Raw genomic sequence first — 15,403 nt, forward strand, 5'->3', positions numbered from 1 at the left:
CCAATGTCTTTTAAACATTGTAATTGTACCCACATCCACCACTTCTGAGGAAGGTCTTTCTACACGCGAACAACCCTGTCAGAAAAATTAGCTCTTATGTCTTTTTAAAATTTCTCTCCTCTCGCCTTAAAAATGTGCCCCCTAGTCTTGAAATCCCCCATTCTAGGCAAAAGACAACTACCAATAACTCTGTGCATACCCCTCACGATTTTATAAATTTCTAAGGTCTCCTCTCAAGCTCCCATGTTCCAGTGAGAAAAGTCCCAGCCAATCCAGCCTTTCTTTTTAATTCAAACCTTCCATACCCAGCCACATCCTGGCAAATCTCTTCTGAACCCTCTCCAGCTTAACGGTACCCTTCCTATAACTGGGCGACCAAAACTGGACACGGCATCCTAGAAGAGGCCTCACCAATGTTCTGTACAACCTCAACATAACTTCCCAACTCCTTTACTCAAGGGACTGAGCAATGAAGATAAGCGTGTAAAATGCCTTTTTAAACACCATCTGTATGTGATGCAAACTTCAACAAATTATGTACCTGAAACCTTAGGTCTAGATAGTTCTACGACACTATCCAAGGCCCTACCATTAATTGTATAAGCCCTACCCTTGTTTGTTGTACCAAAAATGCAATACATACATTTATCCAGATTGAACTCCATCTGTCATTTTTCAGCCCATTGACCCATTTGATCAAGATCCCTTTGTAACTTTAGGAAACTTTCTTCACTATCTACTATGCCACCAATTTTGGTGTCATTCGCAAACTTATTAACCATGCCTTCTACATTCGCTCCAAATTATTTATATAAATGACAAACAAAAGAGGAGCCAGAATAGATTCCTGTGGAACACTGCTAGTGACAGGTCTCCAGTCCAAAAAGCAACCCTCCACCACTCTCTTTCTCCTGCCAAGCCAATTATGCAGCCAATTGGCAAGCTCTCCCTGAATCCCATGTGACCAAACTTTACTAATCTGCCATGCGGAACCCTGTCGAAGGCTTTACTAAAGTCCAAGTAAACAATGTCTACTGCCCTGCCCTCAATCCTTATGGTAACTTGCTCAAAAAACTGAATCAAGTTTGTGTGACAATTTTCCTTGAACAAAACCATGCTGACTATCCGCAATCAATTTTTGCTCCTCTAAATGTCCATAAATCCTGTCTTTTATAATCACCTCCAACAATTTACCCACAACAGACGTCAGGCTCACAGATCTACAGTTCCCTGGTTTCTCCTTACAACCTTTCTTAAACAAAGGTACAAAATTGGCAAGCCTCCAGTCACAGGCACCTCACCCCGTAGTTATTGATGATGCAAATATTTCTGGAAGAAGTCTTGCAATTTTCTCCCTTGCTTCCCACAACATTCTGGGATATATTACATCATGTCCTGGAGATTTAGCCACCATTATACTCTCTAAGACCTCACAAACTTCCTCTTCTGTCATGTGAACTGTTTTTATAAACATCAAAATATATTTCACTGTGTTATCCAGCCTCCATTTCTTTCTCATAGTAAAAACTGATGTGAAATATTTTTCCTCTTTTCCAAATCTCAACGAACAGGTTATGGTAGGATTTGGGAATGGGAGGGAGTTGGGACTGATGGTAGTTGCTAGTAGGTGAATAAGGAGGATATGGTGCATTGAACAGTGTGAAATTAGTAGGACAGATAGTGGGATACAGCATTAGAAGAGTCATACACTGACCTTGAACAATTGGGTGAGGTCATTGACATTTTCAGGCACTGCATCAGGTCATTGGATTACATTGTCAGCACAGAATGCTATGGCTAGCAGTTCCCGATGCTTTTATACTTGTCCACCTGGAGTGCTTCATAGTTCTGCAGATACAGTGTTTGTCTCCCTATGTCCAGCTCCTGTGCCAATTCCTCGAATACTGACTCACATAGACCCTGTTGACTTATCTGTTGCGTCACAATACCTCTTTCTGCAGGCCTCACACATTGTCCAGCTGTTTGCAGCACCTGCTCCAGTTAAAATACATCTCTGCTTGATGAAATGCAGATTAATCATCTAGGCTCTTGCAACTCTGCTCAGGCATTCAATCATTCAACAGCATGTTTAATTCTGGCTGTATGCTGCAATTGTATACACAAAATATGTTTGCTGTTTGCATTGGAATCAGAGGCTAATCAAGTCTTGGTGAATTTCATTGCCACTGTTAAACTTTGAAAAACATAGCTCAAAAATTTGAAAAAACCCATCTGTCAAACAGAATCTATTTGAGAATGCATGTAAGTGAAAGCAAGTAGCTACTGGCAATTAAAATTCCAATAGAAAATTGAATTTAACTTCAATGACTATTCTCAATGATAGAAAATGAATACGAATGGCAGAAATAGAAGCACTAGACAATTAAGAAGAATACAGAAGGAAAGCGTATGACTTCGCTTGCAAATGCATTAACTATTTGAACATTACGCCAGTAACATTGAAGCAGGTGGTATAAAAACAAGGGAAAATTAACCGAAGTTCCATTTCTACTACGGTCAATAGCAATGTCAACAAATTAGCACAAAACTATTGGGAGAAACTACACACGTGCAACGGTTTTCCATTAACTTTTGTCTTCATTCCTCTCCCATAAATCAGACGTGTTTAATTCAGAGACCCTCTCCAACAATCCAAATCCCCTCCTGCACTGAGCTGATAAGGCTCCTCCATGTTGCTTTTGCATCTACTGGAAATGTATGTTAAATTCCTCCACAGTAAAACATTATCCTTCTTGAAGATTATTTTCCAAAATGGTGACTTGTTGAAACAGCTACCATTTCTTTGTTTCCTGTGATATACCCAAACTTCCTTCTCTTCCCTTCTTTTGATCTCTTCATTTCTCCTTCTTCACCTTTTCACTGTGTTCGCTCCTTCCCCTGATGCTGCTTCACTTACCACCCTTCCTTTGTCTATCCCTCACTCATCCCTTATCCAATCACCTTTCCTTTTTTGTTGTCTCCTCCAGCTCTGCTTCTCCCTTCAACTGCCACCTTCAACTCCCCATTCCTCTTCCCTTTCTTATTCCCGCTGTTTTTCCCCCACTTTGATTCCCACCTCCCCACACACATCTATTTCCTTACCTACCATGATTCAACGTTTAAACTGACGGCAGTGTTTTCATGTGAATTTTCAAATGTGCACCGTAAAACGTTCAATTCAAGCAGATAAAATACTTTAACATAAAAAAATTGCATTTATGTAATATCTTTTGCAACCCCACGACATCGAAGCACTTTGAAGTTAAAGTATTTTTGGAGATATTATCACTGTTGTACTACAAGAAATGAAGCAACCTACTTGAGCGTAGAAACTGAAAAGTGACATGATAATGAACAGATACTACATTTTTGGAGATGGTGCTTGAGGGATAAAGTTTTGACCAGGATGACAATTCTGTTCTTTTTAAACTAGTGTCATGGGATAATTAATGTACATTCAATAGGGCAGATAAGACCTTTATCAACATGCCATTAAGTGAACGCACCTTCAACAGCACAGCAATACTTTAACACTAAGCCATTCTAGTCATAGAGATCTACAGCACAGAAAAAGGCCAGTTGGCCCATCAAGCCTGATCCAGTCAAAAACTATCACCTAACTATTCTAATCCCATTTCCAGCACTCGGCCCATAGCCTTGTGTGCCTTGGCAAGTGTAAATACTTAATCTAAACACTTAAGTGATGTGAGGCTGTCTGCCTGGACCACCCTAAAATGTGAGTTCAATTCTCACCGCTCTATGAGTGAAAAAATATTGTGTCACATCCCCTCTAACTCTCCTGCTCCTTACCCTAAATCTATGCTCCTGGTCATTGATCCCTTCACCTTCCAGCAAGGGATAAATTTCCCTCCTGTCTACCTTCTCTATCAAATTTTAGAGATCTTAAATTATGCCCCCACCCCACCCCAGTCTCCTATGCTTCAAGGAAAGCAACCACAATCTATCCAATCTCTCTCCATAACTAAAACTATCCAGTCCAGCAACATCCTGGTACATCTCCTCTGCACTCTTTCCAGTTCTATCACATCCCTCCTATAATGTAGACTCCAGAACTGTACACATTATTCTAGTTGTGGCCTAACCAACATTTTATCCATGTCCCGCATAACTCCCCTCTATCTTAAACTCTATGCCTTGGCTCATAAAGGCAAGTATCCCATATGCCTTAAGCACTTTATCTACCACTAACTTTAGGGTCCAGACGACATGCAAACGGAGGCTCCTCTGATCCTTGGTGCTTCTCAGGTGTCCTACCGTTTGTAAGGTATTTCCTTGCCTTGTTTGTCCTACCTATGAGAACACCTTGTACTTATCAGGATTGAATTCTATTTGTCACTGATCTGCCCGTCAGATCTAGGCTGATCATTCTGTAATCTAAGGCTATCATCCTCATTATTTACCACTTCACCAATTTTCGTATCATCTGAAAACCCTCCTACATCAAGTCCAAAAAGTTATGAAGTGCTTCCAGTGGTTAGTCATGGCTCACATCAACTCCACTCTACCTAACTGCCTTGATCCTTTGCAGTTTGCCGACTGGCACAACAGATCCACAGCAGATGCCATCTCCCTGGTCCTACACTCATCCCTGGAGCAACTGGATAACAAGCATACCTACGTCAGGTCCCTACGTCTTGACTACTGTTCTGCCTTCAACATCATAATTCCAAACAAACTCATCTCAAAACTCCAAGGCCTAGGTCTCAGCTCCTCACTCTGTAACTGGATTCTCGACTACCTGATCGACAGACTGCAATCAGTAAGAGTAAGCAACAATACCTTCTCCACCATAATCCTCAACACCAGTGCCCCACAAGGCTGCATACTCAGCCCTCCACTATACTCCCTAAACATTCATGACTGCCAAATTCCTCCCCAACTCCATTTACAGATTTACTGACGACACCACTGTTTAGGTCGGATTTCAAACAATGAAAAGGCAAAATACTGGAAGGAGATAGAGTGCTTATTGGCACAACAACAATCTCCATCAATGTCATCAAAACAAAGGAGCTGGTCATTGACTTCAGGAAGTGGAGAGGAGGGCACGCCCCTGTCTGTGTCAATGGTGCTGAGACGCTGAGCGTCAAGTTCCTGGGAGTGATGATCACCAACAATCTGTCCTGGTCCAGCCAAGTTGACGCAACACTCAAGAAAGCACAACAATGTCTCTACTTCCTCACGAGGCTGAGGAAATTCAGCAAGTCCCTAAGGACTCTTACCAATTTTTCTAGATGCACCATAGAAAGCATCCTGTTTGGATGCATCACAGCATGGTGTAGCATATGTTCTTCCCAAGACCAGAACAAACCACAAAGTAGTGAACACAGCCCAAGTCCATCATACAAACTGGTCTTCTATCCATTGACTCCAGCTACATTTCCCACTGCCTCAGGAAAGCAACAACACAAGCAAAGACCCCTCCCATCTCAGTTATACTTTCTTCCGCCCTCTTCCGTCGGGCAGAAGATATAAAAGTTTGAACACATGCACAAACAGATTCAAGTAACAGCTTCTTGCCCACTGTTATCAGACTTTTGAGTGGACCTCTCAAATGTTAATTCTGATCTCTCTATCTCTCTGCACCTTCTCTGTGGCTGTAACACTGTACTCTGCACTGTGTTCTGCTACCCTGATGCACTTTGTATGGTACAATCTACCCGTATAGCATGTAAAATAATACTTTTCACTGTATCTTGGTACATGTGAAAACAATAAATCGATCAAAATCAAATGGTTTATAACAAATATACCCAAATACAACATACAGTGAAATGTTCAATTCAAGCAGGTAAAATACTTCAACATATAAGAAAAAAAATTGCATTTATTTAACATCAATTGCAACCCTGGGACATCAAAGCACTTTTTAGTCAAGGATTTTTGAGGTATGATCACTGTTGTAATATGGGAAAATCAGCGAAGGTTCAGCCTTGATTCTTGAGACCTCAAGCCCCTGGAGTGGGAACTGGCAACGGAAATAATTTTACTTGTACTCACTTTTTCAAACTGCAGACTTTCATGAATAAGAAGTGGGAATATTGGCATAAAACATTTTGTCTTCCAGTACTGACCAAGCATATAAATATTGATATAGAGCTCATCTTTCCTTGGCAACATCACACCCGGACAGGTTACCTTAAGAAGAAAATAAAAGCACAGTAACAGCTCAATTTGTAACCAAAAGTTGAATTTTTAGAAAAGTCTTTTACATGTCCATATGTGAACTAAAAATGAGTACTAAAATTCTATTTATAAATTTTGTATAATTTTTAACATCTTGAGACTTTATAAAATTGCACTTCCACCAATTTGTTCACTAAGAATGGCCTAAGGTTTAACAACATTTTTTTTCATTTTTTGGTTCCTGGTACTGAGACAATTGTTAGCCTGCTCTCACTGGTGTATGGATCTCAGCGTCGATCACATCACTGCTGCCCCATCATGATTGAATGGTGTTAAGATCGATCACAATTGATGACCCACACGTATCGTCATATTGCAGGCGTATCGGGGTAAAATGTTGCTCTTCATGCTGTGGCTGTCCTTTCCCAGGAGTATTATTTTGGGGGGGGTGGGGATGATACAGAGTCATATGCCACTGGACTACTTAGAAACGCAGGCTAATGCTCTGGGAGCATTGGTTCAAATCCCGAGACAGATGGTGAAATTTGAATTAAATTAATTAATCTGGAGTTAAAGTCTAGACTAATGGTAATCACTAAACTGTTAAAAACTCAGCTAGTCCCACTAATGTTCTTTAGGAAAGGAAATCAGTCATGATGGTTCAGACTACATGTAACTCAAGATTCACAGCAATGACTCTTAACAGACCCTCTGAAATGGCAGAGTGAACCTTTGAGTATGTCTAACTGCTATCAAGTTTAGTAAAAGAAAAGAAACTGTACAAACCACCCAGTATCAATGAAACCAATAGTAACCAATATTGCCACAGAGCCCGATCGACCCTGTAAAAGTCCTCTTTACTATATCTCGGGGCTTCTGCAAAAACTGGGAGAGTTCTCACACAGACTTGTCGAGCAAAAGCCTGACATAATCTTAGTTATGGAATTGTGCCTTACAGACAATATTCCAAATAGCTCCATTAGCTGTCTGAAAGAACATAGCTGCTAGACTCGGTGCGAATCAGAAGGTGAGGAAACTAACAAGAGAAAAATCAACTTGACCTCATCCTCAATCTGTCTTTTGCAGATGGATGTGTCCACGAGACTAAGGGTTGCAATGACCATCGCAGGGTCATTGCAAAGACAGTATCCTACCCGCTACATTGGGGTCTGATCCTCTATTGTTCTTAGTGGAACAAACTTCAAGCAAATCTAGGATCTCAAGCCTTGGCATCCAACAGTCAGTGTGGACATTAAGCAGTTAGAAAATTGCATTCAACCATAAATTGTAACCTTATGTCCTGGCATATCCTCATTCTACCTTGGTCGAATGAAGAGTGCAGGAGAGCATGCCAGGAGCTGCAGGATAGGTGTCAACCAGGTGAAGCTACAACTCAAGGTTAACTGTACAGCATGCTGCCTAGCTGTTTGCCAATAACCAAGCAATCTCACAACAAATGGGTCATACCTAAGCTCTGCCATCCTACCACATCCAGTCATAAATGGTTAGCAGGCAGGCAATTAATCAACTCATTGGTAGAGGGTCTACAAACATTCCCGGCATAAATATTGGGGGACCCCAGCACACCTGCACAGAAGACAAGGCTGAAGTACTTGCCAAAAATAATAATTTGATAATCTGTCTCCCGAGGTCCCTGAAGGCACACAGATGTTAGCCTTCAGCCAATTTGATTCACTCCAAGTGATAAACAAATGACTGAAGTCATTGGAAACCGTAAGAGTAATGGGCCCCAACAACATTCCAGCAATAGTCCTGCAGTCTTGTGCTGCTGAATTGCTATGCCAAGATTTGCCAATATAGTTACAACACTTCCATCTACCAGTGTAGAAAATTGACCATGCATGTCCTGCCTGTGAAGAGAGAAAGTGTCAAATCAAGCCAATTACCATCAAATCAGCCACCTCGCAATTATCAGCAAGGTGATGGAAGGGGTCACCAATAGTGCTATCAAGCAGCATTTGTTCAGCAATACCCTAATTACTCAGCCTGAAACGTTAATTCTGATTTCTCTCCACAGATACTGCCAGACCTGCTGAATATTTCCAGCAATTTCTGTTTTTGTTCCTGATTTCCAGCACCTGCAGTTTTTGTTTTAAAATCACATTACGTGGTTTGCTTTCAGCACCCACTACCCATTCACTGCTACCCTCACCTCTTATTGTCACTAATTCAGCTTGTTTTCTGTAAAGCCCTGGAATTCATAATCCCCTCATTTGCATATCCCTCCCACCCCTCTCTCTGGGCTCCATCTCCATCTAAGCAGTCAGCTCTCCCTCCCCATTTCGTTGCTGTTATCTGTTCTGATGAAGAGTCACCGGACTCGAAACGCTAACTCTGCTTTCTTTCCATAGACCTGCTGAGTTTCGCCAGCAATCTCTGTTTTCGAAGCAAACAAGAAGTGGGAATATTGCTTTAAAGTAGGAACGCAATGAACAGCGCATTTATGGTTAAGAAGTATACATTTGAAAAGAACAAAACCTGCGCTAGTGCCGATCTAGTTAGGTTCTCGAGAAAACAGCATTCCTCCTTTTCCAAAAAAAAAATCAAACTGAAATTACTGGAGAAACTCCGTAGGTCCGGCAGCATCTTTGAAAGCAGAGTTAGCATTCTGGGTCCAGGGAGCCTTGTTCAGAATTTTTGTCTTTCCTCGTTTTAGGCATTTTTTTTTCTCGAAAGATCGCGTCCACAGTTGCATGCAATTCGTAAATACTGACTTCTTTCAGTACAAGCCAATAATTAAACATTGAACACAATATGAAGTTCGCTGCTAAAACATACATTTACGGCGCGTCTGTGACTTTTAAATATGCAGGAATATCTTACCGCGTGGATTTCAAGCTGAATAACGCACTTGAGAAATTTTTGAGGCATTTTGTAGAAACACCGGTCTGGAAGGGGATAAAAGGAATGTCAAATTAGCTATAATACTATGAAAATTAAGTTGTTAATTGCCAACTGCTTGTTGCACTCACCACCGCTCTAGGGAAACGACGCGTTTCCCTGGTGACTGAGTAAGTAACGCTTGGTAAGAATTTAAACACGAAGAAAATGAAACATAACTTCAACACTCCATGAAAATTCAAAAAATAGTCTCGCATGTGTAATCTGGCAGAGGTTCTCATTATTAGTGCCTTTTACTCCCATTTTATTTTTAAAAAGGTACAAATTAAATCAGCAGCAACAGTTCACTATAAATCCCAATTAGAACGTTTGTAAAAACTGTCGCAGATTATATAAATCGTGCAAAAATCCACAGGGATAATGTGTAGTTCAGCCATTAGGTTTTTTGTTTCTTAAAGAAAAAAAGAATTGGAACAGAACATCATGAATAAATGTCTCTGATTGGTCTTGGTCTAGGTATTTTGTTACAGAGATGTTATTAAACACCTGAGGTATGAAATCAGATCTCCAGGCTCAGAGGTAGGCACCACAATTGAACTACAAGAGCCCCGTTCAAGTTTCACCATTGGCCGTGGTTGGAGTTGAGCCCATGTCCCCAGGAGCATTAACCTCTAGACCAGTAGGTCAGTTAACTCAATTAGCAATGCAGAATGATGCCAGCAGCGTAGGTTCAATTTTCACACAGGTTGACTTTACCATGAAGGTGTGGTCTCCTTCTCAACCTCTCCCCTCACCTGAGTGGTGACCCTCAGGTTAAACCACTACCTGTTGTGTCTCTCTTTGATAAGAGAGTAGCTCTATTGGCCAGTGGTGTTACCACGCTGCCAGACTGGATCTGCTGCTGTTTGAATTTAAAAGAATGCGAGGTGATCTCATTGAAATATATAAGATTCTTAAGGTTTGACAGGGTAAATGCAGAGCGGAAGTTTCCCCTCATGGGAAAACCTAGGACTAGTGGGCACAATCTCAGAATAAAGGGGCGCGAATTTAAAACTGAGGATTGAGAGTCTTTGGAACTCCTGCCACAGAGATCTGTGGGGAGGGCAGGTTCATAGTCATACATCATGGAAACAGACCCTTTGGTTCAACTCGTTCACGTTGACCAGACATCCCAATCTGACCCAGTCCCATTTGATAGCATTTAATCCATAATCCCTCTAAACCCTTCCTATTCATATACCCATCCGGGTGCCTTTTAAATCTTGGAGTTGTACCCATCTCCACCACTTTCTCTGGTAGCTTGTTCCATACACGCACACCCTCTGTGTGAAAAAGTTACCCTTCAGTTCCTCCTTTTTAATTTTTTTCCCCTGTCACCTTAAACCTATACCCTCTAGTTCATGTAAAAAGTTCATGCACCAGCACAGCCTCCTGCTGGACCCCACTTGTCACATTCTGCAAAAACCCATACTGTTTTCTGCTAGCCAGCCAATCTACTATCCATGTTAATATGCAATCCCCTAAACATGAGACTTTATTTTCCACAATGACCTTTCATGTGATACCTTAACAAATGCTTTCTGGAAATGCATGTATAGTCTACCTAAAGGCTCTCCTTTATCCACAATGAATGTTACTCCTTCAGATATTTTCTAATCAACCTGAGAGATGCCAGTTCACACCTCTGGATTAGATGGGACTTGAACTGGGCCTCCAGGCTCAGAGGTAGGGACTGCCACTGTGCCACAACAGCCCTCATTATGTTACTTTTCCAATGAGCTCCAATCCTTGTGTATATTTAAGGCTGAGATAGATTCTTGATCAGTAGGGGAATTTGAAGTTTATGGGGCAAAGGTCAGAAAATAGGACATTATGTGTCGTATCAAAGGTCGTGGTGAAAAGGCAAGAAAGTGTGTGTGAAGAGTGTCAGATCCAAAGTTAAAGGGAAAAGGGCAGAAAAGTTGCCTTGAGAAGTGTTGGATCAACGGTTACAAAGTGGCAGGAAAGTGGATGAGAGGATTGTTGGAGTGAGGATTACAGGGAAAGGGCAGAAAAGTGGGTGTGAAGAGTATGTCAAATTAAGGGTTAGGGGAAAAAAGGCAGAAAATGGATGTGAGGAATGTTGGATAAAGAATTAAGGGATGTTATGACCTTGGTCAGAAAGAAAAAGAAAGCATACATAAGGTTTAGGAGGATGTGAACTGATGAAGCCCCTTGAAGTTTATAAGGAAAATAGGAAAGAACTTAAACAAGGATTTAGAAGGGCTAAAAGCTGCCATGAAAGGTTGTGAGCAAACAGGATTAAGAAGAATCCCAAGGCTTTTTATACATATGGGAGCCAAAGCAAGGGTTGGCCCACTCAAGGACAAAGGAAGGAATCTACATGTGGAGCCAGAAGAGGTAGGTGACGTCCTAAACAAATACTTTGCGTCAGTATTCACCAAAGAGAAGGAATTGGTAGAGGATGATGTCAGGGAAGGGAGTGGGGAGTTTCTAAACCAATTTGCTATTAATACGGAAGAGGTATCATTGTCTTATAAAGTATTAAGATAGATAAGTCCCCACATCCTACTGGGATCTATCCCAGAATATTGAGGGGGAGGCAAGAGAACGAATTGCTGGAGCATTGACAGACATGTTTGTATTCTCTTTGGCCACAGTTGAGGTCTTAGAGGACTGGAGAATAGCCAATGTTGTCCCATTGTATAAGAAGGGTAGCAAGGATAATCCTGGAAATTACAGACCTGGGAGTCTCACGTCACTGGTAGGGAAATTATTGGAAAAAGTCTCAGGTTCAAGATTTATATGCATTTAGAAGCAAATGGACTTATTAGCGATAGACATCATTTGGGGGGGAGGTCATGCCTCACGAGCTTTATTGAGTTTTTTGAGGCGGTGATGAAGATGATTGATGAGGGAAAAGCGGTTAATGTTGTCTACATGGACTTCAGTAAAGCCTTTGATAAGGTCCCTCATGGCAGACTGGTACAAAAGGTGAAGTCACATGGTGTAGGGGTGAGCTGGCAAGATGGATACAGAACCAGCTTAGTCATAAGAGACAAAGGGTAGCAGTGGAAGGATCCTTGTCGGAATGGAGGGTTGTGAGTGGTGGTGTTCTACAGGGATCAGTGCTGGGACCTCTGCTGTTCATGGTCTACATAAATTATTTGGAGGAAAACGTAGTTGGTCTAATTAATAAGTTTGCAGACAATACAAAGATCGGTGGAGTTGGGGATAGTGAGGAAGATTGTCAGAGGATATAGCAGGATATAAATCAATTAGAGGCATGGACAGAAAAACAGACACATGTGAGGTGATGCATTTTGGAAGGTCAAGTACAGGTGGAAATTATACACTGAATGGCAGAACCCTTAGGAGAATTGATATGCAGAGGGATCTGAGTGCGTAGGTCCACGGATCACTGAAGGTGGCAGCGCAGGTAGACAAAGCATTAAAAAAAAAGTTTATGGCATGCTTGCCTTCATTGGAAGGGGCACTGAGTGTAATGATAGACAAGTTATGCTGCAGCTTAATAGAACTTTAAATAGACTACACTTGAAACATTTTATACAGTTCTGGTCAGCACACTACCAGAAGGATGTGGATGCTTTGGAAGGGGTACAGAAAAGGTTTACCAGGATGTTGCCTGGTATGGGGAATTTTAGCTATGAAGCAAGACTGGGTTTGTTTTCATTGGAACACAGGAGGTTGAGGGGTGACCTAATAACAAATTTATAAGATTGCGAATAGCATGGATAGAGTGAAAAATATGATTTTTTCCCAGGGTGGAGGGGTCAATTACTAGGGGACACAGGTTCAAGGTGCAAAGGGGTAAGTTTTTTCACACAAAGGTGGTGAGTGCCTGTAACACGTTGCCAGACGAGCTGGTCAAAGGAGACATAATAGCAGCATTTAAGAAGCATTTGGATGAGTACATGAATAGGAAGGAAATCGAGGGATACGGATCCTATAAGTGAAGATAGTTTCAGAATGGAAGGGCAAATTGTGTTGCTGTAGGCTTGGATGGCCGAAGGGCTTGTTCCTGCTCTGTCTTGTTCTTTGTTCTAAAAACCTAAAGAACTGCAGATGCTGTAAATCAGGACCAAAAACAGAAGTTGCAAGAAAAGCTCAGCAGGTCTGGCAACATCTGTGAAGAAAACAAAATCAGTTAATGTTTCGGGTCCGGTGACCCTTCCTCAGAACTTGTTCTTTGTTCGTTCTAAGGCACGAAAGTGGACTGGAGTTTTGGATCTAGGATTAAGGGGAAAGAAAAGGTATTAAACTGGATGTGAAGAGTGTTGGATAAAGGGTTAAGAAGAAAAAGCCAGCAAAGTGGGCATGAGGAGTTTTCAATTTAGGAATGTGGGGATAAGGACAGGAAAGTGGGCACGAGGAGTTTTCGATCTAGGAATGTGGGGATAACGACAGGAAAGTGGGCACGAGGAGTTTTCGATCTAGGAATGTGGGGATAAGGACAGGAAAGTGGGCATGAGGAGTTTTCGATTTAGGAATGTGGGCATGAGGAGTTTTCGATTTAGGAATGTGGGGATAAGGACAGGAAAGTGGGCATGAGGAGTTTTTGATCTAGGAATGTGGGGATAAGGACAGGAAAGTGGGCACGAGGAGTTTTCGATTTAGGAATGTGGGGATAAGGACAGGAAAGTGGGCATGAGGAGTTTTCGATTTAGGAAAGTGGGGATAAGGACAGGAAAGTGGGCATGAGGAGTTTTCGATTTAGGAGAGTGGGCACGAGAAGTTTTCGATTTAGGAATGTGGGGATAAGGACAGGGAAGTGGGCTTGAGGAGTTTTCGATTTAGGAGAGTGGGCACGAGAAGTTTTCGATTTAGGAAAGTGGGGATAAGGACAGGGAAGTGGGCATGAGGAGTTTTCGATTTAGGAAAGTGGGTGTGAGGAATGTTGAATCAGCCACGATCCTACTGAATTGAGGCGGGGTGAGGGTGGGGAAGCAGGCTAGTGGGGCTGAATTACTCGTGTTCCAATGTCTTCTGAGTTTTTACCTGGGCTCAGTCAGGACTGTGGGGGCCGGGACGCTGGCTCCTAGTGGGTCCTCCGAGCCTCTAGATGTCGGTGTGGCCTCCTACCGCCCACACCACACCACACCACAACCTCTCCTTTAGCTTCCCCTTTTGTTTTCCCTCCTCCTCACCAACAACCTTCCCGGTTTGACACCGAAAACAAACGACGAAAATATCTTTTCCCGAAACAAAAAAGGCGGAATGAAATGAGCCCCTTTTGAGCACACACTCCCCCACCCACCGTCTTAAGCTAATCGTCAGTCATTGATGACGGTTACCGTGGCGACGACCTCTGACCCGTCGATAATTGTTAACGTATTTTTTTTACAACTTAAAGTTAAAATGTGTATCTGTGTCCGCCTCCCTGTGTTTGTCTGGGGAGGTTTGAGGTGTTTTTGTTAAAAAAAAAATGTTTTTCCTGACGGTTGGACAGGAAGGGGGCGGTGGTTCCCAGGAGGCCGCCCTGTTACCGGCGGACACTGCCAGGCCGACATGGCGTCGTCCGCCTACAGGCTCAGCTGCTCCCTCGCCGGGCACCAGATGGACGTCAGGGGGTTGGCCACCACCCTGTTCCCCGTCGGAGCCTTCGTGTCCGTGTCCAGGGACCGCACGGCCCGGGTCTGGGTGCCCAACAGGTAATCGAGAATAAAGCGTGAATGTTACCCGGCGGCTGCTAGGCCCCGCCGCAGGGAGCAGCACTCACTGATGAGTTGACAGTTTTCCGTTTGGAGACGGGGGGGGGGGTTGGGGGGCCAGGGCCTCGGATCGGGGCGAGCTGGGATTGAGTGTGGGGCTGATTTTGGAGGAGGGGGTGGGCGCATTTGGATTTGTGGCTGAGTTGGGATTGAGTGTAGGGCTTGTCGTTGGTAGAAATCAAGCCTGATTTATGAAGCGCTTTTAGTTTAGTATTTCGGAGCCAACGTAAGGCCATAAGATCATAAGAAACAGGAACAGAAGTCCTCTGTTTAGCCTCCTGCTCTGCCATTCAATAAGATTATGGCTGTTCCAAAATTCCTCATGTTCACTTTCCTGCCTTTTAACCCATAACCCTTGAGTTTGCTTACTGGTTAAGATCTATCTATCTCAGCGTTAAATATACACAAGGATGCTTGCCCCCACAGATCTCTGTGGCAAAGACACTCGACCCTCTGTGAGAAGAAATTCTTCAATGGTCTGCTCTGGAATGAGGGGTTATAGTTTTTGGATCAGAGGCAGGAGTTTTAAAAACATGGATGAGAAGAAAATACATCTCAAAGGTGTTGTGAATGTGTGGAATTCGCTACCCTAGAGTGTCATAGATTCTTCTACACTAGTCCCCCACTCCTTGATTCTCTTCTGTATTCAAAAATGTATTGAT

General features: G+C 42.6%; 2 protein-coding genes across 3 annotated transcripts in view; one reads left to right on the forward strand and one right to left on the reverse strand.

Moving 5' to 3' along the window:
• Nucleotides 1–14,295, reverse strand: part of LOC109910925 (spermatogenesis-associated protein 6-like) — a 66,468-nt gene extending 52,173 nt beyond the window's left edge. The window contains exons 1-3 of the mRNA XM_048619942.1: nucleotides 14,029–14,295; nucleotides 8,992–9,056; nucleotides 6,022–6,159 (exon numbers count right to left, since the gene is read on the reverse strand). Of these exons, the coding sequence (XP_048475899.1) occupies nucleotides 6,022–6,159; nucleotides 8,992–9,039 (186 nt within the window). The 5' untranslated portion in view covers nucleotides 9,040–9,056; nucleotides 14,029–14,295. The remainder of the gene's footprint in view (nucleotides 1–6,021; nucleotides 6,160–8,991; nucleotides 9,057–14,028) is intronic.
• Nucleotides 14,296–14,455: 160 nt separating this feature from the next.
• The window catches only part of plaa (phospholipase A2-activating protein), a 40,371-nt gene continuing 39,423 nt past the window's right edge, over nucleotides 14,456–15,403 (forward strand). Inside the window, exon 1 of one of the 2 annotated variants that reach the window (XM_048592719.1) lies at nucleotides 14,456–14,681. In XM_048592719.1, coding sequence (XP_048448676.1) covers nucleotides 14,456–14,681 — 226 coding nt within the window. The remainder of the gene's footprint in view (nucleotides 14,682–15,403) is intronic. The other variant, XM_020510181.2, reaches the window with a different exon arrangement.

Source organism: Rhincodon typus, chromosome 3 (genome assembly GCF_021869965.1).
Source record: "Rhincodon typus isolate 14 chromosome 3, sRhiTyp1.1, whole genome shotgun sequence".
Classification (NCBI taxonomy): Eukaryota; Metazoa; Chordata; class Chondrichthyes; order Orectolobiformes; family Rhincodontidae; genus Rhincodon; species Rhincodon typus.